The 26855-nt window shown below is 55.3% G+C and overlaps 1 protein-coding gene across 1 annotated transcript; it reads right to left on the reverse strand.

Annotated features, from left to right (window-relative positions):
- Nucleotides 1-3309: 3309 nt before the first annotated feature.
- Nucleotides 3310-26294, reverse strand: BCKDK (branched chain keto acid dehydrogenase kinase). Its single transcript, XM_038125965.1, has 12 exons — nucleotides 26117-26294; nucleotides 23860-24033; nucleotides 20556-20624; nucleotides 19279-19389; nucleotides 18332-18379; nucleotides 15583-15702; nucleotides 12414-12512; nucleotides 11135-11208; nucleotides 7977-8105; nucleotides 6684-6773; nucleotides 5740-5895; nucleotides 3310-3737 (listed from the first exon to the last, which is right to left on the reverse strand). Exons 2-12 carry the CDS (start codon nucleotides 24028-24030, stop codon nucleotides 3593-3595), a joined length of 1212 nt encoding a protein of 403 aa, XP_037981893.1. The 5' UTR covers nucleotides 24031-24033; nucleotides 26117-26294; the 3' UTR covers nucleotides 3310-3592.
- Between the last annotated feature and the right edge of the window lie 561 nt (nucleotides 26295-26855).

Below are 26855 nucleotides of genomic sequence, written 5' to 3' on the forward strand. Positions count from 1 at the left end.
CATTTTTGCTCGTTTTTGTCCGATTTTGCTCATTTTTGCTCATTTTTGTCCATTTTTGCTCGTTTTTGGCCGTTTTTGCTCATTTTTTGTCTGTTTTTGCTCATTTTTGGCCGTTTTTGCTCATTTTTGCTCGTTTTTGGCCGTTTTTGCTCATTTTTTGTCTGTTTTTGCCATTTTTGCTCGTTTTTGGCCGTTTTTGCTCATTTTTGCTCATTTTTGCTCGTTTTTGGCCGTTTTTGCTCATTTTTGGCCGTTTTTGCTCTTTTTTTGTCTGTTTTTGCTCATTTTTGCTCGATTTTGGCCGTTTTTGCTCATTTTTTGTCCGTTTTCCCCCCTTTCCGCAGATTTCTTCGACCCGCAGCGCGACGCCGCCCCCGCGCACCGCTCCGACTGCCCCTGCTGCCGGCCCGAGCCCCCGGGCGCGCCCCACGAGGAGGAGGAGGGACCCAAAAACGGCGACGAAGGCCCCGAGGAGGAGGAGGGACCCAAAAACGGCGACGAAGGCCCCGAGGAGGAGGAGGGAGAACCCAAAAATGAAGATGAAGGCCCCGAGGATGAGGAGGGACCCAAAAGTGAGGAAGAAAACCCCGAGGATGAGGAGGGAGAACCCAAAAATGAAGATGAAGGCCCCGAGGATGATGAAGGTGGAGGCGATGAAGGCCCCGAGGATGATGATGAGGGTGGAGGCGATGAAGGCCCCGAGGATGATGAGGGTGGAGGAGGGGATGAAGATTAAAGGGAGGAGCTGAGGAGGAGAAGGGCGGGGAGGAAGATGATGGAGGAGATGATGATGATGATGATGATGATGATGATGAAGATGAGGAGGAATTTTGGGTCCAAAACCAGCCCAAAATGGACCCTTGGTCTGCCGTGATGGTGATGATGATGATGAAGATGATGAAGATGAAGATGAGGAATTTTGGGTCAAAAAATGCCCGAATTGGGGCTTTGGGCCTCCATGAAGATGATGATGATGAAGATGATGAAGATGAGGAGGAATTTGGGTCAAAAAAAGCCCAAAACGGGGCTTTGGGTGGCGATGAAGGTGATGATGAGGATGAAGATGAAGATGATGAGGATGAAGATGAAGATGAGGAATTTTGGGGCAAAAAATGCCCGAATTGGGGCCTTGTCCCACCCCACCCCCACCCGGAGCCTTCCTCCCTCCCCTCCTCCCCCTCGCCCCGCCCCCAACAAAGCCCCGCCCCAACAAAGCCCCGCCCCCAATAAAGCCCCGCCCCAATAAAGCCCCGCCCCCTCAGCTCTGTCCACTCTGGGTTCTGCTTGACCCCGCGATGACCAATGGCCACTCTGGGGGCGTGGCCTTGACCCCACAATGACCAATGACCACTCTGGGGGCGTGGCCTTGACCCCACAATGACCAATGGCCACTCTGGGGGCGTGGCCTTGACCCCACAATGACCAATGGCCACTCTGGGGGTGTGCCCTCTACCCCGCGATGACCAATGACCACCTAGGGGGCGTGGCCTTGACCCAGCAATGACCAATGACCACCTAGGGGGCGTGGCCGTGACCCCACAATGACCACTCTGGGGGCGTGGCCTTTGCCCCCACGATGACCAATGACCACCTTGGGGGCGTGGCCTTGGTTTCGATGACCAAAACCCAACTTTGGAAGGTTCTCCATTGTTTTGATGACCAAACCCCAACTTTGAAGAGTTCCCCACAATTTTAATGACCTAAAATTCCAACTTTGGAAGGTTCTCCTTGACCGTGATGACCAAAACCCAACTTTGGAGGGTTCTCCATTGTTTTAATGACCAAAACCCAACTTTGGAGGGATCTCCCCAACTTTGGAGGGTTCTCCACGATTTTAATGACCTAAAATTCCAACTTTGGAGGGATCTTTTTGGTTTCGATGACCGAAACCCAACTGTGGAGGGATCTCCCCAACTTTGGAAGGTTCTCGTTGGTTTTGATGACCAAAACCCAACTTTGGAGGGATCTCCCCAACTTTGGAAGGTTCTCCATGATTTTAATGACCAAACCCAACTTTAAAGAGTTTTCCATGATTTTAATGACCTAAAATTCCAACTTTGGAAGGTTCTCCTTGACCGTGATGACCAAAACCCAACTTTGGAAGGTTCTCCATTGTTTTAATGACCTAAAATTCCAACTTTGGAGGGTTCTCCATTGTTTTAATGACCAAAACCCAACTTTGGAGGGATCTCCCCAACCTTTGAGGGTTCTCCATGATTTCAATGACCAAACCCAACTTTGAGGGGTTCCGCGCCCCGGCAGTCCGGCTTTGGAAGGTTCTCCGCGGTTCCCACGACCGGAACCCAACTTTGGAAGGTTCTCCATTGTTTTGATGACCAAAACCCAACTTTGGAGGGATCTCCATTGTTTTAATGACCAAAACCCAACTTTGGAGGGTTCTCCACGATTTTAATGACCTAAAATTCCAACTTTGGAGGGATCTCGTTGGTTTCGATGACCAAAACCCAACTTTGGAAGGTTCTCCATGACCGTGATGACCAAAACCCAACTTTGGAGGGATCTCCCCAACCTTTGAGGGTTCTCCATGATTTCAATGACCAAACCCAACTTTCAGGGGTTCCGCGCCCCGGCAGTCCGGCTTTGGAAGGTTCTCCGTGGTTCCCACGACCGGAACCCAACTTTGGAAGGTTCTCCATTGTTTTGATGACCAAAACCCAACTTTGAAGAGTTCTCCACAATTTTAATGACCTAAAATTCCAACTTTGGAAGGCTCTCCATGGTTTTAACGACCAAAACCCAACTTTGGAGGGATCTCCCCAACTTTGGAAGGATCTGCATTGTTTTGATGACCAAAACCCAATTTCTGAGAATTTTCCACAATTTTTTAATGACCAAACCCAACTTTTAAGAGTTCTCCACAATTTTAATGACCTAAAATTCCAACTTTGGAAGTTCTCCTTGACCGTGATGACCAAACCCCAACTTTGGAGGGATCTCCCCAACTTTGGAAGGTTCTCCATGCCTTTAATGACCAAACCCAACTTTTAAGAGTTCTCCACGATTTTAATGACCTAAAAGTCCAACTTTGGAGGGTTCTCCTTGACCGTGATGACCAAAACCCAACTTTGGAAGGTTCTCCATTGTTTTAATGACCTAAAATTCCAACTTTTGAGGGTTCTCCATTGTTTTGATGACCCAAACCCAACTTTGGACGGATCTCCCCGACTTTTAGGAGTTCTCCACAATTTTAATGACCTAAAAGTCCAACTTTGGAGGGATCTTTTTGGTTTTAATGACCAAAACCCAGCTTTGGAGGGATCTCCATTGTTTCAATGACCGAAATCCAACTTTGGAGGGATCTCCCCAACTTTGGAAGGTTCTCCATGATTTTAATGACCAAACCCAACTTTGAGGGGTTCCGGCCCCGGCAGTCCGGCTTTGGAAGGTTCTCCGCGGTTCCCACGACCGGAACCCAACTTTGGAAGGTTCTCCATTGTTTTGATGACCAAAACCCAACTTTGGAAGGTTCTCCGTGACCGAACCCCAGCCCCGGGGGTTCTCCGGGACCCCGATGGGCAGTGTCCGCCTCGGGGGGTTCCCGGGGGGTTCCCGGGGGCCCCCCGACGCCCCCCTAGATGCGGAAGCTCTCGGCCTTGCCGTCGATGTGCCGCAGCCTCAGGTAGACGTCGGTGCCGACGCCCTGCAGCGACTGCAGCACCAGCGACCCCCCCAGGTACTCGGCGTAGGCGCGCGACGTCGGCAGCCCGAAGCCGAACCTGGGGACGCCGAAAATGACCGAAAGTGGCCCCAAATTGTCCCAAAAATGCCATTAAATACCCCAAATCCCAAAAAACCCGAAAATCCCCTCAAAAATACCCCAAATCCCACCCCAAAAGCACCCGAAATGTCCCCAAAATTCAACCCGAGGCCGAAACTGTGGGGACACTGAAAATGACAAAAAGTGGCCCCAAATTGTCCCAAAAATCCCATTAAATACCCCAAATTCAAAAAAACCCCAAAGTCCCCTTAAATATACCCCAAAAAAACCCCAAAAATACTCCAAATCCCACCCCAAAAAATACCCCAAAATCCCACCCCAAAAGTGCCCCCAAAAGCACCCGAAATGTCCCCAAAATTCAACCCAAAGCTGAACCTGGGGATACCAAAAATGACAAAAAGTGGCCCCAAATTGTCCCAAAAATCCTGTGAAATACCCCAAATCCCAAAAAAGACCAAAATCCCCCCCCCAAAATGCCCCAAATCCCACCCTAAATGCCCCACAACTGCCTCCAAAAGCACCCGAAATGTCCCCAAAATCTACCCCGAGAGTGATTTTGGGGTGACGCTGAAAATTCCCAAAAGTGGCCCCAAATTGTCCCAAAAATCCCATTAAATACCCCAAAATCCCCCCAAAATCCCCTCAAAAAATTCCCCAAATTCCACCCCAAATACTCCAAAATCTCCCCAAAAAACCACCCCAATTCCCACCCCAAATCCCACCCCAAAAATACCCCAAAAGTGCCTCCAAAAGCACCCGAAATGTCCCCAAAATCCACCTCGAGACTGATTTTGGGGTGACACTGCAAATTCCCAAAAGTGGCCCCAAATTGTCCCAAAATCCCATGAAATACCCCAAAATCCCAACTGTGGGCGTGTCCCCAATCTTTGGGGTTGTCCCCGATTTGGGGAGGGGTCCCAGGGATCCCCCAAATCCCCCCCAGCACCCCAAATCCCAACCCTGAGATTGTCCCCAATTTCTGGGGGATGTCCCCAATTCTGGGGGTCGTCCCCAATTTCGGGGGTTGTCCCAAATTTTTGGGGATGTCCCCAGTTTGGGGAGGGGTCCCTGATTTTGGGCTTTGTCCCCGATTTGAGGAGGGGGTCCCCGATGTGGGGAGGGGTCCCAGGGATCCCTAAATCCCCCAAATCCCTCTCCCGCCCCCCCCAAATCCCAACCCTGAGATTGTCCCCAATTTCCAGAGATTGTCCCCAATTTTGGAGGATTGTCCCCAATTTCAGGGGTTGTCCCCGATTTGGGGAGGGGTCCCCAATTTGGGGAGGGGTCCCCGATGTGGGGAGGGGTCCCAGGGATCCCTAAACCCCCCAAATCCCCCCACAGCCCCCCCAAATCCCAACCCTGAGATTGTCCCCAGTTTCCAGAAATTGTCCCCAATTTTTGGCGATGTCCCCAATTTGGGGGGGGGTCCCCGATTTTGGGGGTTGTCCCCGATTTGGGGAGGGGTCCCCGATGTGGGGAGGGGTCCCAGGGATCCCCCAAAGTCCCCAAATCCCCCCCAAATCCCAACCCTGAGATTGTCTCCAATTTGTGAGGGTTGTCCCCAATTTCTGGAGATTGTCCCAAATTTTTGGGGTTGTCGCCGATTTGGGGACGGGTCCCCGATTTTGGGGGTTGTCCCCGATTTTGGGGTTGTCCCCAATGTGGGGAGGGGTTCCCGATTTTGGGGGTTGTCCCCAATGTGGGGAGGGGTCCCCGATTTTGGGGGTTGTCCCCGATTTTGGGGGTTGTCCCCAATGTGGGGAGGAGTCCCCGATTTTGGGGGTTGTCCCCGATTTTGGGGGGGTCCCCGATTTGGGGAGGGGTCCCCGATTTTGGGGGTTGTCCCCAATTTGGGGAGGGGTCCCCGATTTGGGGGTTGTCCCCAATTTGGGGAGGGGTCCCCGATTTTGGGGGTTGTCCCCAATTTGGAGACGGGTCCCCGATTTTGGGGTTGTTCCCAATGTGGGGAGGGGTCCCCGATTTTGGGGGGGGTCCCTGACCCGTGCATGGGCCCGGGCTGGCCGCTGGCGTCCATCAGGGTGCGGAAGGGCCCCCCCAGGCGCGGGTCCTGCGCGCTGGCCTCGGCCGTGCTGAAGTGGTACTCGGTCACCTTGTCCAGCAGCTCGTGCGGGATGCCACCGCCGCGGTCCGAGATCCTGGGGACACCAGAGGGGACGTCGGGGACATTGGGGACATTCAGGGGATTGGGGACATTGGGGACATCGGGGACATTCGGGGACTGGGGACATTGGGGACATCAGGGACATTGGGGACATTGGGTTTGTCCAGGAGCTCGTGCGGGATGCCACCGCCGCGGTCCGAGATCCTGGGGACACCGGGGACATTTGGGATATCAGGGACACTCAGGGGATTGGGGACATTGGGGACATCGGGGACACTGGGGACATTGGGTTTGTCCAGCAGCTCGTGTGGGATGCCACCGCCACGGTCCGAGATCCTGGGGACACCGGGGACACCGGGGACATTGGGGACATTGGGGACATTTAGGGACATTTGGGATATCAGAGACACTGGGGACATTGGGGCCATTGGGGACATTGGGGACATTGGGGACATTGGGGACATCGGGGGGATTGGGGACATTGGAGACATTTGGGATATCGGGGACATTGGAGATGAGTGGGATGCCCAGGGCATTGGGGACATTGGGGACATTCAAGGGATTGGGGACACTGGGGACATCCAGGGCACTGGGGACATCGGGGACATTGGGGACATTCAGGGCATTGGGGACATTGGGGACACTGGGGACATTGAGGATATTTGGGATATCAGGGACTTTGGGGTCATCAACGACATTTGGGGACATTCAAGGAATTGGGGACATTGGGGACATTGGGGACACCTTAGGGACAGTTCAGGGACACTCGGGGGACACCTCGGGGACGCTGTGGGGACACCTGGGGACATTGTTGCCCCGTACCGGATGACGAGGTCGATGTCGTTGTTGGCGATCGTCACCACGATGTCGGGGACGTTGTAGGGCGTGTCCAGGTGGGACTCCATGGTGGCCCTGGCACCCCGGAACGGCACCGGGGTCACCCCAAATGTCACCAGGGTCACCCCAAATGGCACCGGGGTCACCTCAGGGTCATCAGGGACCCCGAAACGGCACCGGGGTCACCCCAAATGCCACCGGGGTCACCCCAAATGTCACTGAGGTCACCCCAGGGTCATCAGGGACCCCAAAACGTCACCAGGGTCACCCCAAAACGGCACCAGAGTCACCCCAAATGTCACCAGGGTCACCCCAGGGTCATCCGGGACCCCGAAACGGCACTGGGGTCACCCCAAAAGCCACCGGGGTCACCCCAAATGTCACTGAGGTCACCTCAGGGTCATCAGGGACCCCAAAATGGCACCGGGGTCACCCCAAATGTCACCAGGGTCACCCCAAAGTCATCAGGGACCCCAAAATGTCATCAGGGACCCCAAAATGGCACCGGGGTCACCCCAAATGTCACCAGGGTCACCCCAAATGTCACCCGGGTCACCCCAGGGTCATCCGGGACCCCGGAACGGCACCGGGGTCACCTCAAATGTCACCGAGGTCACCCCAAATGTCACTGAGGTCACCTCAGGGTCATCAGGGACCCCAAAATGGCACCGGGGTCACCCCAAATGTCACCAGGGTCACCCCAAAGTCATCAAGGACCCCAAAATGTCACCGGGGTCACCCCAAAAGCCACCGGGGTCACCCCAAATGTCACTGAGGTCACCCCAGGGTCATCAGGGACCCCAAATGTCACCAGGGTCACCCCAAATGTCATCAGGGACCCCAAAATGGCACCGGGGTCACCCCAAATGTCACCGAGGTCACCTCGGGTCATCGGGGACCCCAAAATGTCACCCCAGGACCCTAAAATGTCACTGTGGACCCCAAAATATCACCAGGGACCCCCATTAAACCCCCCCCAAACTCCCCAAATACCCCTCCAAATCCCCCAAAATTCCCCCAAAATCCCTAAAATTTAACCCAAAATCGCTCCAGAATTCCCCCAAAATCCCTCAAAACTCCCCAAAATCCCAAAATCCCCACAAATCCCCACGAAATCCCCACAAATTCGCTCTAAAATCCCCACGAAATTGACCCAAAATCCCTCCAAAATTGCCCCCAAATCCCCGGAATTGTCCCCAGGATGTCCCAAAATCCCCGGAATTGTCCCCAAGATGTCCCAAAATCCCCGGAATCGTCCCCAAAAGGCCCCCCGGGTACCTCATGGCGTTCTTGAGCAGCTCGGGCAGGACGTAGTCCAGGGGCAGCGGGATGAACGGGAACCGCGCGGCCACGTGGCCGTTGATGCGCACGCGCGGCGCGTTCCCGTACTGGTGCTCGCACAGGCGCCTGGGGACAGGTGTGACACACCTGGGTGACACCTGTGTCACCTGTCCTGAGAGCCACAGTCACCTACAGCCACCCCCTGCCACCCCCTGTCACTCAGTGTCATCTGTCACTGACACACCCAGGGCGCGTTCCCGCACTGGTGCTCGCACAGGCGCCTGGGGACACGCGTGACACAGGTGTGACACACCTGGGTGACACCTGTGTCACCTGTCCTGAGAGCCACAGCCACCCCCTGTCACCCCCTGTCACTCAGTGTCACCTTGTCACTGACACGCCCATGGCGCATTCCCGTACTGGTGCTCGCACAGGCGCCTGGGGACAGGTGTGACACAGGTGTGACACAGGTGTGACACACCTGGGTGATGTCACCTGAGAGCTACAGTCACCTACAGTCACCTACAGCCACCCCCTGTCACCCCGTCACTCAGTGTCACCTGTCACTGACACACCCGGGGCGCGTTCCCGCACTGGTGCTCGCACAGGCGCCTGGGGACACGCGTGACACAGGTGTGACACAGGTGTGACACACCTGGGTGATGTCACCTGAGAGCTACAGTCACCTACAGTCACCTACAGCCACCCCCTGTCACCCCCTGTCACTCAGTGTCACCCCTGTCCCGTGGCCGTTGATGCGCACGTGCGGCGCGTTCCCGTACTGGTGCTCGCACAGGCGCCTGGGGACAGGTGTGACACAGGTGTGACACAGGTGTGACACACCTGGGTGATGTCACCTGAGAGCTACAGTCACCTACAGCCAGGTACAGCCACCCCCTGTCACCCCCTGTCACTCAGTGTCACCCGTCCCGTGGCCGTTGATGCGCACGCGCGGCGCGTTCCCGTACTGGTGCTCGCACAGGCGCCTGGGGACAGGTGTGACACAGGGGTGACACACCTGGGTGACACCTGTGTCACCTGTCCTGAGAGCCACAGTCACCTACAGCCACCCCCTGTCACTCAGTGTCACCTGTCACTGACACACCCAGGGCGCGTTCCCGTACTGGTGCTCGCACAGGCGCCTGGGGACACGCGTGACACAGGTGTGACACACCTGGGTGACACCTGTGTCACCTGTCCTGAGAGCCACAGTCACCTACAGCCACCCCCTGTCACCCCCTGTCACTCAGTGTCACCCCTGTCCCGTGGCCGTTGATGCGCACGCGCGGCGCGTTCCCGTACTGGTGCTCGCACAGGCGCCTGGGGACAGGTGTGACACAGGGGTGACACCTGTGTCACCTGTCCTGAGAGCCACAGTCACCTACAGCCACCCCCTGTCACCCCATCACTCAGTGTCACCCCTGTCCTGTGGCCGTTGATGCGCACGCGTGGCGCGTTCCCGTACTGGTGCTCGCACAGGCGCCTGGGGACAGGTGTGACACAGGTGTGACACAGGTGTGACACACCTGGGTGATGTCACCTGAGAGCTACAGTCACCTACAGCCACCTACAGCCACCCCCTGTCACCCCGTCACTCAGTGTCACCTGTCACTGACACACCCGGGGCGCGTTCCCGCACTGGTGCTCGCACAGGCGCCTGGGGACACGCGTGACACAGGTGTGACACAGGTGTGACACACCTGGGTGATGTCACCTGAGAGCTACAGTCACCTACAGTCACCTACAGCCACCCCCTGTCACCCCCGGTCACTCAGTGTCACCCCTGTCCCGTGGCCGTTGATGCGCACGCGCGGCGCGTTCCCGTACTGGTGCTCGCACAGGCGCCTGGGGACACGCGTGACACAGGTGTGACACACCTGGGTGACACCTGTGTCACCTGTCCTGAGAGCCACAGTCACCCACAGCCACCCCCTGTCACCCCCTGTCACTCAGTGTCACCTGTCACTGACACACCCGGGGCGCGTTCCCGTACTGGTGCTCGCACAGGCGCCTGGGGACAGGTGTGACACAGGTGTGACACAGGTGTGACACACCTGGGTGATGTCACCTGAGAGCTACAGTCACCTACAGTCACCTACAGCCACCCCCTGTCACCCCCTGTCACTCAGTGTCACCTCTCACTGGCACGCCCGCGGCGCGTTCCCGTACTGGTGCTCGCACAGGCGCCTGCGGACACGCGTGACACACCTGGGTGACACCTGGGTGACACCTGTGTCACCTGTGTCACCTGTCCTGAGAGCCACAGTCACCTACAGCCACCTACAGTCACTCAGTGTCACCTGTCACTGACACACCCAGGGCGCGTTCCCGCACTGGTGCTCGCACAGGCGCCTGCGGACACGCGTGACACACCTGGGTGACACACCTGGGTGACACCTGTGTCACCTGTGTCACCTGTCCTGTCAGGAACCGTCACCCCCTGCCACTCGGTGTCACCCTGTCACTGGCACACCTGGGGACAGCTCTGACACACCTGAGTCACCTCACCTGTGTCACCTGTGCGATGTCACCTGGCAGCCACAGTCACCTGCTGTCACCCGCTGCTCCCTGGGAGTGCCCAGGTCCTCCCAGGTGTGTTTTTAAACCCCCAGGTGCCCCCAGCTGTCCCCAGGTGTACCCCAGGTGTGCCCAGGTGCCTCCAGGTGTGCCAGGTGTGCCCAGGTGCCCCCAGGTGTATCCCAGGTGTCCCCAAGTGTCTCCAGGTGCCCCCAGCTGTGCCCAGGTATCTCCTATGTGTATCCCAGGTGTGCCCAGATGTGCTCCCAGGTGTGTCCCAGGTGTCTCCTAAGTGCCCCCAGGTGTGCCCAGGTGCCCCCAGGTGTGCCCAGGTGTTCCCAGGTGTGCCCAGGTGCCCCCAGGTGTGCTCAGGTGTGCCAGGTATGTCCCAGGTGCCCCCAGGTGTGCTCAGGTGTATCCCAGGTGCCCCCAGGTGTATCCCAGGTGCCCCCAGGTGTGCCCAGGTGTGCCCAGGTGTATTCCAGGTGTGCCCAGGTGTATCCCAGATGTAGCCAGGTGTGTCCCAGGTGTGCCCAGGTGCCCCCAGGTGTGCCCAGGTGTGTCCCAGGTGTGCCCAGGTGCCCCCAGGTGTATCCCAGGTGCCCCCAGGTGTGCCCAGGTGCCCCGGGTGCGCTCACCTGGCGAAGTCCACCCACTTCTCGATGAGTTTCTTGGGGCTCAGGCGGGTGCAGATGATGCCGACGAAATCCGGCTGCGGATCCGGGGAAAGCGGGAAAAACGAGGGGAAAACGGGGAAATCCGGGAAAAACGAGGGGAAAACGGGGAAATCCGGGAAAAACGAGGGGAAAACGGGGAAATCCGGGAAAAACGAGGGGAAAACGGGGAAATCCGGGAAAAACGAGGGGAAAATGGGGAAATCCGGGAAAAACGAGGGGAAAACGGGGAAATTCGGGAAAAACGAGGGGAAAACGGGGAAATTCGGGAAAATTGGGGAAAATTTGGGGGAAAACGGGAAAAACGAGGAAAAAAAAACGGGGAAATTCGGGAAAATTGGGGAAAATTTGGGGGAAAACAGGAAAAACGAGGGGAAAACGGGGAAATTCGGGAAAATTGGGGAAAATTTGGGGGAAAACAGGAAAAACAAGGAAAAAACGGGGGAAATTCCGGAAAATTGGGGGGAAAAAATGGGGGGAAATGAGGAAAAAACAGGGAAATTCAGGAAAATTGGGGGGAAATTGGGGGAAAACGGGGAAATTTGGGAAAATTGGGGGAAAATTGGGGGAAAACGAGGGGAAAGCGGGAAAAATTTGGGAAATTTGAGGAAAATCAGAGAAAAAATGGGAAGATTTTGGGAAAAATGGGGGAAAAAAAGGGGAAAATTGGGGGAGATTTGGGAAAATATGGGAAAATTTGGGGAAAAATTTGGGGGAAATTTGGGAAAAATTGGGATGAATGACCTGGCACACCTGCACAGGTGATCTATAGGGATCTATAGGTACCCGTCACACCTGCACAGGTGATCTATAGGGATCTATAGGGATCTATAGGTGCCCGTCACACCTGCACAGGTGATCTATAGGGATCTATAGGTGCCTGACACACCTGCACAGGTGACCTATAGGGATCCATAGGTACCTGACACACCTGCACAGGTGATCTATAGGGATCTATAGGTGCCCATCACACCTGCACAGGTGATCCATAGGGATCAATAGGTGCCTGACACACCTGCACAGGTGATCTATAGGGATCTATAGGTGCCCGTCACACCTGCACAGGTGATCCATAGGGATCTATAGATGCCTCACACACCTGCACAGGTGATCTATAGGGATCTATAGGTGCCCGTCACACCTGCACAGGTGATCTATAGGGATCTATAGGTGCCTGACACACCTGCACAGGTGATCTATAGGGATCTATAGGTGCCCGTCACACCTGCACAGGTGAGCTCACCTTGTCCTCGTGCAGCGCCAGGTGATGCGCCGCCAGCATGCGCATGCCCAGCCGTGACGTCAGCGTCTTGTCCAGGAACGGCCGCAGCAGCCGCTCGTCCTGACAGGTGAGACACAGGTGAGACACAGGTGAGACACAGGTGAGACAGGTGAGAGACAGGGGAGACAGGTGAGACAGGTGAGACACAGGTGAGACAGGGGAGACAGGTGAGACACAGGTGAGAGACAGGGGAGACAGGTGAGAGACAGGTGAGACACAGGGGAGACAGGTGAGACAGGTGAGAGACAGGGGAGACAGGTGAGACACAGGTGAGACACAGGGGAGACACAGGTGAGACAGGTGAGACACAGGTGAGACACAGGTGAGACAGGTGAGACAGGTGAGACACAGGTGAGACAGGTGAGACACAGGTGAGAGACAGGGGAGACAGGTGAGAGACAGGTGAGAGACAGGTGAGAGACAGGTGAGACAGGTGAGGAACAGGTGAGAGACAGGTGAGACAGGTGAGAGACAGGTGAGAGACAGGTGAGACAGGTGACACAGGTGAGACACAGGTGAGACAGGTGAGACACAGGTGAGACACAGGTGAGACACAGGTGAGACAGGTGAGAGACAGGGGAGACAGGTGAGACACAGGTGAGACAGGTGAGACACAGGTGAGACAGGTGAGACAGGTGAGAGACAGGTGAGACAGGTGAGAGACAGGTGAGATACCGGGGCGACAGGTGAGATACTGTGGCGACAGGTGAGACACAGGTGAGAGACAGATAAGGCACAAGTTGGACCAACAGGTGACAGGTGAGGTACAGGTGAGCCAGATGAGTGGGTGTGGCTCAGGTAGGACTTTCCCAGGTGCGACCCAGGTGAGATTACCTGCCCTAGGTGTGTCCCAGGTGTGTGTGTGTCACAGGTGTGTGTGGGTGTATCCCAGGTGTATCCCAGGTGTGTCCCAGGTGATGTTACCTGTCTCAGGTGTATCCCAGGTGTGTCACAGGTGAGGTTACCTGTCTCAGGTGTATCCCAGGTGTGTCCCAGGTGAGGTTACCTGTCCCAGGTGTACCCCAGGTGTGTCCCAGGTGAGGTTACCTGTCTCAGGTGTATCCCAGGTGAGGTTACCTGTCTCAGGTGTGTCCCAGGTGTGTCACAGGTGAGGTTACCTGTCTCAGGTGTGTCCCAGGTGTGTCCCAGGTGATGTTACCTGTCTCAGGTGTATCCCAGGTGAGGTTACCTGTCTCAGGTGTGTCCCAGGTGTGTCACAGGTGAGATTACCTGTCTCAGGTGTGTCCCAGGTGTATCCCAGGTGTATCCCAGGTGTATCCCAGGTGATGTTACCTGTCTCAGGTGTATCCCAGGTGTGTCCCAGGTGAGGTTACCTGTCTCAGGTGTGTCACAGGTGTGTCCCAGGTGTATCCCAGGTGATGTTACCTGTCTCAGGTGTATCCCAGGTGTATCCCAGGTGATGTTACCTGTCTCAGGTATATCCCAGGCGTGTCCCAGGGGAGGTTACCTGTCTCAGGTGTGTCTCAGGTGTGTCCCAGGTGTATCCCAGGTGAGGTTACCTGTCTCAGGTGTGTCCCAGGTGTGTCCCAGGTGAGGTTACCTGTCTCAGGTGTGTCCCAGGTGAGGTTACCTGTCTCAGGTGTATCCCAGGTGTATCCCAGGTGAGGTTACCTGTCTCAGGTGTATCCCAGGTGTATCCCAGGTGATGTTACCTGTCTCAGGTGTGTCTCAGGTGTGTCACAGGTGAGGTTACCTGTCTCAGGTGTGTCCCAGGTGAGGTGACCTGTCCCAGGTGAGTTACCTGGATGTGTCTCCGGCACTCCCGCAGCCCCTCGGCCAGCAGGGTGTGTATCACAGGTGTATCCCAGGTGTGTCCCAGGTGAGGTTACCTGTCCCAGGTGTGGCCCAGGTGTGTCCCAGGTGAGGTTACCTGTCTCAGGTGTGTCCCAGGTGTATCCCAGGTGATGTTACCTGTCTCAGGTGTATCCCAGGTGTGTCCCAGGTGAGGTTACCTGTCCCAGGTGTACCCCAGGTGTGTCCCAGGTGAGGTTACCTGTCTCAGGTGTATCCCAGGTGAGGTTACCTGTCTCAGGTGTGTCCCAGGTGTGTCACAGGTGAGGTTACCTGTCTCAGGTGTGTCCCAGGGGAGGTTACCTGTCTCAGGTGTGTCCCAGGTGTGTCACAGGTGAGGTTACCTGTCTCAGGTGTGTCCCAGGTGTGTCCCAGGTGTATCCCAGGTGATGTTACCTGTCTCAGGTGTGTCCCAGGTGTATCCCAGGTGATGTTACCTGTCTCAGGTGTGTCCCAGGTGTGTCACAGGTGAGGTTACCTGTCTCAGGTGTGTCCCAGGTGTGTCCCAGGTGAGGTTACCTGTCCCAGGTGTGTCCCAGGTGTATCCCAGGTGAGGTTACCTGTCCCAGGTGTATCCCAGGTGTGTCCCAGGTGAGGTTACCTGTCTCAGGTGTATCCCAGGTGTATCCCAGGTGATGTTACCTGTCTCAGGTGTATCCCAGGTGTCTCCCAGGTGAGCTTACCTGTCTCAGGTGTGTCCCAGGTGTATCCCAGGTGAGGTTACCTGTCCCAGGTGTACCCCAGGTGTGTCCCAGGTGAGGTTACCTGTCTCAGGTGTATCCCAGGTGTGTCCCAGGGGAGGTCACCTGTCTCAGGTGTATCCCAGGTGTGTTACAGGTGAGGTTACCTGTCTCAGGTGTATCCCAGGTGTGTCCCAGGGGAGGTTACCTGTCTCAGGTGTACCCCAGGTGTATCCCAGGTGTATCCCAGGTGATGTTACCTGTCTCAGGTGTATCCCAGGTGTGTCCCAGGGGAGGTTACCTGTCTCAGGTGTGTCCCAGGTGTATCCCAGGTGTGTTACAGGTGAGGTTACCTGTCTCAGGTGTGTCCCAGGTGTGTCCCAGGGGAGGTTACCTGTCTCAGGTGTGTCCCAGGTGTGTCCCAGGTGTATCCCAGGTGATGTTACCTGTCTCAGGTGTATCCCAGGTGTGTCCCAGGGGAGGTTACCTGTCTCAGGTGTGTCCCAGGTGTGTCCCAGGTGTATCCCAGGTGATGTTACCTGTCTCAGGTGTGTCCCAGGTGTGTCCCAGGTGTATCCCAGGTGAGGTTACCTGTCTCAGGTGTGTCTCAGGTGAGTTACCTGTCCCAGGTGAGTTACCTGGATGTGTCTCCGGCACTCCCGCAGCCCCTCGGCCAGCAGCGTCACCACGTCCTTGTGATCCTCCAGCAGCTGCCGCAGCAACGCGCAGTACTGCGCCTCGTCACTGCGCACCTGGATCTGCACAGGTGACACAGGTGACACAGGTGACACAGGTGACACAGGTGACAGTGACAGTGACAGTGACAGTGCTGCGCCTCGTCACTGCGCACCTGGATCTGCACAGGTGACACAGGTGACACAGGTGACACAGGTGACACAGGTGACACAGTGACAGTGACAGTGCTGCGCCTCGTCACTGCGCACCTGGATCTGCACAGGTGACACAGGTGACACAGGTGACACAGGTGACACAGGTGACACAGTGACAGTGACAGTGACAGTACTGCGCCTCGTCACTGCGCACCTGGATCTGCGCAGGTGACACAGGTGACACAGGTGACACAGGTGACACAGGTGACACAGGTGACACAGGTGACACAGTGACAGTGACAGTGCTGCGCCTCGTCACTGCGCACCTGGATCTGTGCAGGTGACACAGGTGACACAGTGACAGTGACAGTGACAGTACTGCGCCTCGTCACTGCGCACCTGGATCTGCACAGGTGACACAGGTGACACAGTGACAGTGACAGTGACAGTGCTGCGCCTCGTCACTGCGCACCTGGATCTGCACAGGTGACACAGGTGACACAGGTGACACAGGTGACACAGTGACAGTGACAGTGCTGCGCCTCGTCACTGCGCACCTGGATCTGCGCAGGTGACACAGGTGACACAGGTGACACAGTGACAGTGACAGTGACAGTGCTGCGCCTCGTCACTGCGCACCTGGATCTGCACAGGTGACACAGGTGACACAGTGACAGTGACAGTGACAGTGCTGCGCCTCGTCACTGCGCACCTGGATCTGCACAGGTGACACAGGTGACACAGGTGACACAAGTGACACAGTGACAGTGCTGCGCCTCGTCACTGCGCACCTGGATCTGCACAGGTGACACAGGTGACACAGGTGACACAGGTGACACAGTGACAGTGACAGTGCTGCGCCTCGTCACTGCGCACCTGGATCTGCACAGGTGACACAGGTGACACAGGTGACACAGGTGACAGTGACAGTGACAGTGCTGCGCCTCGTCACTGCGCACCTGGATCTGCACAGGTGACACAGGTGACACAGGTGACACAGTGACAGTGACAGTGACAGTGCTGCGCCTCGTCACTGCGCACCTGGATCTGCACAGGTGACACAGGTGACACAGGTGACACAGGTGACACAGTGACAGTGACAGTGCTGCGCCTCGTCACTGCGCACCTGGATCTGCACAGGTGACACAGGTGACACAGGTGACACAGGTGACAGTGACAGTGACAGTGCTGCGCCTCGTCACTGCGCACCTGGATCTGCACAGGTGACACAGGTGACACAGGTGACACAGGTGACACAGTGACAGTGACAGTGCTGCGCCTCGTCACTGCGCACCTGGATCTGTGCAGGTGACACAGGTGACACAGGTGACACAGTGACAGTGACAGTGACAGTGCTGCGCCTCGTCACTGCGCACCTGGATCTGCACAGGTGACACAGGTGACACAGGTGACACAAGTGACACAGTGACAGTGCTGCGCCTCGTCACTGCGCACCTGGATCTGCACAGGTGACACAGGTGACACAGGTGACACAGGTGACACAGTGACAGTGACAGTGCTGCGCCTCGTCACTGCGCACCTGGATCTGCACAGGTGACACAGGTGACACAGGTGACACAGGTGACAGTGACAGTGACAGTACTGCGCCTCGTCACTGCGCACCTGGATCTGCACAGGTGACACAGGTGACACAGGTGACACAGTGACAGTGACAGTGACAGTGCTGCGCCTCGTCACTGCGCACCTGGATCTGCACAGGTGACACAGGTGACACAGGTGACACAGGTGACACAGGTGACACAGGTGTGCCAGCTGTGCCCAGGTGTGTTTTTACACCCCCAGGTGTGCACAGGTGCCCCCAGGTGTCCCAGGTGTGTCCAGGTGTATCCCATGTACCCCCAGGTCTCCCCAGATGCCTCCAGGTGTTTCCCAGGTGTCCTCAGCTGTGTCCAGGTGTGCCAGCTGTGCCCAGGTGTCCCCAGGTGACCGCAGGTGCCCCCAGGTGTGCCAGCTGTGCCCAGGTGTGTCCCCAGGTGTGCTCAGGTGTATCCCAGGTACCCCCAGGTGTATCCCAGGTGCGTCCAGCTGTGCCCAGGTACCCCCAGGTGTATCTCAGTTGCCCCCAGGTGTGCCAGGTGTGCCCAGGTGCCCCCAGGTATCCCCAGGTGTATCCCAGCTGTGCCCAGGTGTCCCCAGGTGCCCCCAGGTGTGCCCAGGTGAGTGCTGAGGTGTGCCCAGCTGTGCCCAGGTGTATCCCAGGTGTATCCCAGCTACCCCCAGGTGTGCCCAGGTGTGCCAGGTGTGCCCAGGTGTGCCCAGATGTCCCCAGGTGTGCCCAGGTGCGCCCAGTTGTGCCCAGGTGTCCCCAGGTGTGCCAGGTGTGCCCAGGTGTATCTCAGCTGTCCCCAGGTGTATCCCAGGTGTGTCCCAGGTACCCCCAGGAGTGCCCAGGTGTATCTCAGGTGCCCCCAGGTGTGCCCAGCTGTGCCCAGGTGTGCCAGGTGTGCCAGGTGTGCCCAGGTGTGCCCAGGTGTATCTCAGGTGCCCCCAGGTGTGTCCCCAGGTGTGCCCAGGTGTGCCCAGGTGTGTCACTCACCGGGGGGAAGTCGCTGAGTTTCTGGAAGGCGCGGATGTACAGCTCGTGCTGGGGGGGGAGGGGACACGTCAGAACATTCCGGAAATTCCGGGGAATTTCGGGGGAAATGTTGGGAATTTTGGGACTTTTTGGGGGAAATGCTGGGAATTTTGGGACTTTTTGGGATTTTCCCCCTAAAACATTTGAGACTTTTTGGAATTTTCAGGAGTTTTGGGAATTTTTCAAATTCCAGGAATTTTGGGATTTTTGGGGCATTTTGGGGAATTTTAGGACTTGGGGAATTTCAGGAATTTTGGGATTCTTGGGAATTCTGGGCACTCTGAGAATTTGGGTAATTTGAGGGATTTTGGAATTTTTTGGGGGAATTTTGGGGAATTTCAGGATTTTTTTGGAATCCCGTGAATTTATGGAATTTCAGGAATTTTTTGGATTTTTCCCCAATTGGAATTCTGGGAATTTGGGGAAGTTGGAGAATTTTGGGGGATTGGGGAATTTTCAGGAATTTTGGGATTCTTGAGAATTTTCTGGGAATTTCTGGATTATTGGGAATTTTGGGGATTTCCAGGAATTTTTGGGATTCCCCCCCGGGAATTTGGGACTTTTGGGGAATTTGGTATTCTTGGGAATTTTGGGAATTTCGGGGAATTCTGGGGATTTGGGGGATCTTGGGAATTTTCTGGTAATTTTGGGGGGATTTTCCGGGCGAAATGTGGGGGATTTTGGGAATTCCATGAAATTTGGGAATTCTGGGGAAAAATTCAGGCATTTGGGGCATTTTGGGATTTTTGGGGGAATTTTAGGATTTGGGGATTTTTTGGGGAATTCCTTGCAAAATTTTGGAATTTTTGGGGAATTTTTTTTTGAATTTTGGGGGATTTTGGGATTCCAACCCTCGGGAATTTGACGGGAATTTTTTTGGGGTGAGTTCGGGGGTTTTCGGGGCTCACCACGTGCAGGATGGTGGGGTTGCAGCCGATGATGAAGGGAAGGTTCCGGAAGCCCTGGATGCGGTGGGCGATGCGCACGGGCAGCTCCTGCTGCAGGTACCGCGCGCTTTTCTGGGCCGAAAAACCCAAATTTTGGGCAAATCCCGCCAAAATCCCAAAAACTTCAGCTTTTACCCCGATTTTCTACAGTTTCACCCCGAATTTTTAAGGTTTCACCCAAATTTTTGAGTTTCCACCCCAAATTTTCGACGTTTTACCCCAAATTCTTGAATTTTCGCACCAAATTTTTAAGGTTTCAGCCCAAATTCTTAAAATTGCACCCAAATTTTTGAGTTCTCGCCCCAAATTTTTGAATTTTCATCCCAAATTTCGGAGGTTTCACCCCAAATCCTGAAGGCTTCTCACCCCAAATTTTTGACGTTTTGCCCCACGCTTTTTTGAACTTTTTACCCCAAAATCTGAAGGTTTCACCCCAAATTTTTGAGTTTTCACCCTAAATTTTCAACACTTTGCCCCAAAGTTTCAAGTTTTTACCCTAAATTTTGGATTTTCCACCCCAAATTTTGGAGTTTTTACTCCAAATTCTTGAGTTTTTACCCCAAATTTTGGAGTTTTTACTCCAAATTCTTGAGTTTTTACCCCAAATTTTGGAGTTTTTACTCCAAATTCTTGAGTTTTTACCCCAAATTTGGATGCGCACGGGCAGCTCCTGCTGCAGGTACCGGGCACTTTTCTGGGCCAAAAAAATCAAAGTTTGGGCAATTCCCACCAAACTCCCAAAAAATTGAGGTTTCACCCCAAAATTTTGAGGTTTTGCCCCAAATGTTTGGAGGCTTCACCCCAAATTTTCAAGATTTAATCCAAATTTTTAAGGTTTTTACCCCAAATTCTCGAGGTTTCATCACAAATTTTGGGGATCCCCAAAACCTTCTCCCCCCAAAACGCCCCAAAACTGAGGAAAACTCCCCAAATTTTGGGGTCCTCCCCCCCAAAATTCAATAAATCTCCCCCTAATTTTGGGGACCCCCACTTGAAATCCTTTCCCTCCCAAATTTTGAGGACCCCCCCCAAAATTTTGGGGACTCCCCCCCCCCCCAAATTTCAGGACCACCCCAAAATCCTCCCAAAGCCCCAAATTTTGGAGACTCCCAACCCTTTTTTCCCCCCCACAAAATCCAGGAAAACCTCCAAATTTTGGGGATTCCCCCCCCCCAAGGTTTGGGAACCCCTCCCAGATTTTGGGGACCCCCCCCAAATTTGGGGTCCCCCCCCCTCACCAGGATGTGGCTGCCGTCCTGCGAGCGCCCCGAGTAGAGCATGGTGGTGGGGGTCAGGCGCACCGAGGGCTGGTTTGGGGGGAAAAAAGGAGATTTTGGGGTTTTTCCTGATTTGGGGAAGTGGACCCCAAATTTGGGCTGAAATCCAACCCGAAATGGAGCCAAAAACCCATAAAATTCCCCCCAAAAAGCCCCAAAATTCTCCCAAAATTGGCCCCAAAACCCCCATAAAATTGCGCACAAAAAGCCCCAAAATCCCCCCCAAAAAAGCTCCAAAATCCCCCCAAAATGGTCCCAAAATCGGTCAAAAATTGCCCCAAAATCCCCTTAAAATTCCCCCCAAAAAAAGCTCCAAAATGGCCCCAGAATTCCCCCAAAATCCTCCCCATATTGATCCCAAAATCCCCAAAAAAATCCCCTAAAATTCCCCTCAAAAGGCCCCAAAATGGTGCAAAAGTTGACCCCAAAATGGCCCCAAATCCCCGGGAAATTTGGGGAGGGGTCTCCCCAATTTGGGGAGGGGTCTCCTTCTGTTTGTGATCTCAATGATCCCAAATTCCCCCATAAATTGGACCAAAATGGCCTCAAATTGACCCAAAATGGCCCCAAACCCCTGGGAAATTTGGGGAGGGGTCTCCCAAATTTGGGGAGGGGTCTCACCCTCTCTGTGGCCACATCAATGACCCCAAATCCCCCCAAAATCCCCCCCAAACTGACCCAAAATTGAACTGAAATGAACCCGAATCCCCCCAAAATGGCCCCAAATCCTGGGAAATTTGGGGAGGGGTCTCCCCGGATTTGGGGGAATTTGGGGAGGGGTCTCACCCCCTCTGCAGCAGCATTGATGCCTCCAAAATCCCTCAAAAATCCCCCTAAATCCCCCCCAAACAGACCCAAATCCCCCCGAAATGGCCCCAAACCCCGGGGAAATTTGGGGAGGGGTCTCCCCGGCTGGGGGGGAATTTGGGGAGGGGTCTCACCCTCTCTGTGGCCACATCAATGACCCCAAATCCCCCCAGAACTGCCCCCCAAACTGACCCAAATCCCCCTGAAATGGCCCCAAACCCCGGGGGAATTTGGGGAGGGGTCTCCCGGGATTCGGGGGAATTTGGGGAGGGGTCTCCCCGGCTCGGGGGAATTTGGGGAGGGGTCTCACCCTCTCTGTGGTCACATCAATAACCCCATTTCCCCCTAAATCCTCCCCAAACTGACCCAAAATGGCCCCAAATCTCTCTGAAATGGTCCCAAACACCCAGGAAATTTGGGGAGGGGTCTCCCCAGCTCGAGGGAATTCGGGGAGGGGTCTCACCCTCTTTGTGGCCACATCAATGACCCCAAATCCCCCCAAAATCCCCCCCCAAACTGACCCAAAATTGAACTGAAATGACCCCGAATCCCCCCAAAATGGCCCCAAATCCTGGGAAATTTGGGGAGGGGTCTCCCCGGATTCGGGGGAATTTGGGGAGGGGTCTCACCCCCTCTGCAGCAGCGTTGATAGCCCCAAAATCCCTCAAAAATCCCCCTAAATCCCCCCCAAATAGACCCAAATCCCCCCGAAATGGCCCCAAACCCTGGGGAAATTTGGGGAGGGGTCTCCCCGGCTCGGGGGAATTTGGGGAGGGGTCTCACCCTCTCTGTGACCACATCAATGACCCCATTTCCCCCTAAATCCTCCCCCAAACTGACCCAAAATGGCCCCAAATCTCTCTGAAATGGTCCCAAACACCCAGGGAATTTGGGGAGGGGTCTCCCCGGCTCGGGGGAATTTGGGGAGGGGTCTCACCCTCTTTGTGGCCACATCAAGGACCCCATTTGCCCCCTAAATCCCCCCCCCAAATAGACCCAAATCTCCCCGAAATGGCCCCAAACCCCGGGGAAATTTGGGGAGGGGTCTCCCCGGCTCGGGGGAATTTGGGGAGGGGTCTCACCCTCTCTGTGGTCACATCAATGACCCCATTTCCCCCCAGAACTGCCCCCCAAACTGACCCAAAACCCCCTGAAATGGCCCCAAACCCCGGGGAAATTTGGGGAGGGGTCTCCCGGGATTCGGGGGAATTTGGGGAGGGGTCTCCCCGGATTTTGGGGAATTTGGGGAGGGGTCTCACCCTCTCTGTGGCCACATCAATGACCCCAAATCCCCCCAAAATCCCCCCCAAACTGACCCAAAATTGAACTGAAATGAACCCGAATCCCCCCAGAATGGCCCCAAATCCTGGGAAATTTGGGGAGGGGTCTCCCCGGATTCGGGGGAATTTGGGGAGGGGTCTCACCCCCTCTGCAGCAGCGTTGATAGTCCCAAAATCCCTCAAAAATCCCCCTAAATCCCCCCCAAATAGACCCAAATCTCCCCGAAATGGCCCCAAACCCCGGGGAAATTTGGGGAGGGGTCTCCCCGGCTGGGGGGGAATTTGGGGAGGGGTCTCCCCGGCTCGGGGGAATTTGGGGAGGGGTCTCACCCTCTTTGTGGCCACATCAAGGACCCCATTTCCCCCCAAAACTCCCCCCCAAATAGACCCAAATCCCCCTGAAATGGCCCCAAACCCCGGGGAAATTTGGGGAGGGGTCTCCCCGGCTCGGGGGAGTTCGGGGAGGGGTCTCCCCCTCTCTGTGGCCACATCAATGACCCCAAATCCCCCCAAAAGTCCTCCCCAAACTGACCCAAAATTGAACTCAAAAGGCCCCAAATCTCCCTGAAATGGCCCCAAACCCCCGGGAAATTTGGGGAGGGGTCTCCATGGATTCGGGGGAATTTGGGGAAGGGTCTCCCCGGATTCGGGGGAATTTGGGGAGGGGTCTCACCCCCTCTGCAGCAGCGTTGATAGCCCCAAAATCCCTCAAAAATCCCCCTAAATCCCCCCCAAATAGACCCAAATTTCCCCGAAATGGCCCCAAACCCCGGGGAAATTTGGGGAGGGGTCTCCCCGGCTCGGGGGAATTTGGGGAGGGGTCTCACCCTCTTTGTGGCCACATCAAGGACCCCATTTGCCCCCTAAATCCCCCCCCAAATAGACCCAAAACCCCCTGAAATGGCCCCAAACCCCGGGGGAATTTGGGGAGGGGTCTCCCCGGCTGGGGGGGAATTTGGGGAGGGGTCTCCCCGGCTCGGGGGAATTTGGGGAGGGGTCTCACCCTCTCTGTGGTCACATCAATAACCCCATTTCCCCCCAGAACTGCCCCCCAAACTGACCCAAATCTCCTTGAAATGGCCCCAAATCCCTGGGAAAATTGGGGAGGGGTCTCCCCGGCTGGGGGGGAATTTGGGGAGGGGTCTCCCCGGCTCGGGGGCATTCGGGGGGGGTCTCACCCTCTCGGCAGCGGCGTCGATGGCGGGTTGGTGGTAGAAGGAGGTGACGGCCTTGCAGCGCTCCCGCGCCAGGTCCGGGGGGGTTTGGTCGGCGGCGGCGCGGGCGGGGGGATTGTGGGGGGCCCCTCCCCCACCCCCCCGCAGACCCCCCCCCAAAACGCGCCGCAGCATCTCCTGAGGGGGGAGGGGAAGGGGTTAATGGGGGGGGGGACGCCCCAAAAATATCTGTGAGGAGACCCTCAAAAAATCCCCCTAAAATGACCCCAAAGGACCCCAAAATCCCCTCAGGGACCCCAAAACCCCCCCAGGAACCCCAAAAATCCCCTCAGGGACCCCAAAAACCCCCCCAGGAACACCCCCAAAAGAAACCCCCCATAAAAGACCCCAACCCCCCCCAGGGACCCCAAAAATCCCCTCAGGAACCCCAAAAATCCCCTCAGGGACCCCAAAAACCGCCAAGGGACCCTAAAATCCCCCAAGGACCCCCCCCCAAATAAGAGACCCCAAAATCTCACCAAGAGCCCCAAAAATCCCCTCAGGAACCCCAAAAACCCCCAAGGACCCCAACATCCCCCTAAAGAACCCCCAAAACCCCCAAGGACCCCAAAATCCCCCTCAGGGACCCCAAAATCCACCCAAAGAACCCCAAAAATCCTCTCAGGAACCCCCCAAAAGAACCCCAACAAATAAGACCCCAAAATCCCCCCCAGGACCCCAAAAATGCCCTCAGAGAGCCCAAAACCCCCCAAAGACCCCAAAACCCCCTCAGGGACCCCAAAATTCACCTCAAGGACACTAAAATCCACCCGAAGGACCCCAAAAATTCCCCCAGAAACCCCCAAGGGACCCTCCTGGTAAGAGACCCCAAAATCCTCCCCCAAACGGCCCCAAAATCCCCTCAAAAATGACCCCAAATTTCCCCTCAAAAATGGTCCCCGAATTCCCCCCAAAAAACCCAAAGGACCCCAAAAACCTTCAAGGACTCTCAAAAAAACCTCAAAATACCCCCAAAACCCCTCAAGAATCCCAAAAAATCCCCAAAACCCCACAAGACACCCAAAACCACCCCAGGGACCCCAAAACCCCCACAAAAAAACCCCAAAAGGAACCCCCCAAAAAGCCCTCAGGGGTTCCAGATCTCCTTTTTCCCCCCTCAGTTTTCCCCCCAAAAATGACATTTAAGTGTCCAAAATCCCCTTTTTTTTCCATCAAAATCCCCCCAAAAATAGGATTAAAGTGTTCAGGATCCCCTTTTCCCCTCAGGTTTTCCCTCAGATCAAAATTTAAGAGGTCCAGGAACCCTTTTTTCCCCTCAGAGTTGCCCCAAAAATCACTCCAGGACTCCTTTTTCCCCTCAGAATTCCTCAAAAAAAGGGATTTAAATATCCAGGACCCCTTTTTCCCCTCAGAGTCCCCCCAAAACAGAAACTCAGAAGATCCAGGACACCCCTATAAGGGAATTTAAGTATCTGGAACCCCTTTTTCCCCTCAAATTCACCCCTAAATCTCTCCAAAACCCCTTTTTCCCCCTCAAAATTACCCCAAAAACTGCTCAGGGACCCCTTTTTCCCCTCAAAATCCCCACAAAAACTACCCCAAAACCACTTTTCCCCTCAGAGTTTCCCCAAAATCAAAATTTAAAAGGTCCAGGAGCCCTTTTTTCCCCTTACGATCCCCCCAAAACCGCTCCAAGACCCCCTTTTCTCCTCAGAATTACCCCAAAAACTGCTCAGGGACCCCTTTTTTCCCGCAAAATCCCCCCAAAAAACTGTCCCAAAACCACTTTCCCCCTCAGAGTTTCCCCAAAAATAAAACCTCAAAGTGTCCAGAACCCTAAAAAGAGAATTTAAGTATCTGGAACCCCTTTTCCCCCTCAAAATCTCCCCCAAACCCCTCCGGGACCCCTTTTCCCCCTCAGAGTTCCCCCAAAATAGAAACTCAGAAGGTCCAGGACACCCCTATAAGGGAATTTAAGTATCCGGAACCCCTTTTCCCCCTCAAATTCACCCCGAAGCAGCTCCGGGACCCCTTCTTCCCCTCAGAATCCCCCCAAACTGCTCAGGGACCCCTTTTTCCCTTGAATCCTCCTCCATTCCCACCTCTCCGCCCTCCCTTCTCCCCAACCCCGTGTCCCAAACACAACCCCGCTGTCCGGACACTCCCTTTCCCCCTCAACTTTCCCACAAAACTTCTTCAATTTTACCCCAAAATCCTTTAAATTGACATCAAAAAAATTCCCCCAAATGTTCCCCCTCACCGACCAGCGGCCCCGGGGCCTCCCCGACACCTCCCCCGGGTTCGGCTCGCAATGGACTCGCCCGTTCCCGCCCCTCCTATGGTTCCCCCCTCCCCCCCCGCGCGTTCCCCTCAGGGTGGTACGGTCCGGCCGCACTGCGCGCGCGCGGGAACCTGAGGGGGAGCGGCGGGAGAGCGGCGCCCCCTAGCGGCAGCGGTATGGGGGGGGGCTCTGTGTTTTGGGGCGAAATAAACGGATTTTGGGATTTTTTTCTGAGGGGAAAAAGGGATCCCTAAGCTCTAAAGCCAAGGTTTTTGGGGAAATTTGAGGAGAAAAGGGGGTCCCAGTGCATTAATCGGTTTTTTTGGGGGTTGAAAAGGGATTTTGGGAGTTTTTTCTGAGGGGAAAAAGGGGTCCCTAAGCTCTAAATCCAAGGGTTTTGAGGAAATTTGAGGGGGAAAGGTGGTCCCAGCGCATTAATCGGTTTTTTTTTTTGGGGAAAAGGGATTTTGGGAGTTTTTTCTGAGGGGAAAAGGGGTCCCTAAGCTCTAAATCCAAGGGTTTTGAGGAAATTTGAGTGGGAAAGGTGGTCCCAGCGCATTAATCGGGTTTTTTTGGGGAAAAGGGATTTTGGGACTTTTTCTGAGGGGAAAAAGGGGTCCCCAACTTCTAAATCCAAGGTTTTTGAGGAAATTTGAGGGGAAAAGGTGGTCCCAGTGCGTTAATAGTATTTTTTGGGAGGAAAAAAGGGGATTTGGCG

The sequence above is a fragment of the Motacilla alba genome, unplaced genomic scaffold (assembly GCF_015832195.1).
Source record: "Motacilla alba alba isolate MOTALB_02 unplaced genomic scaffold, Motacilla_alba_V1.0_pri HiC_scaffold_268, whole genome shotgun sequence".
Lineage (NCBI taxonomy): Eukaryota > Metazoa > Chordata > Aves > Passeriformes > Motacillidae > Motacilla > Motacilla alba.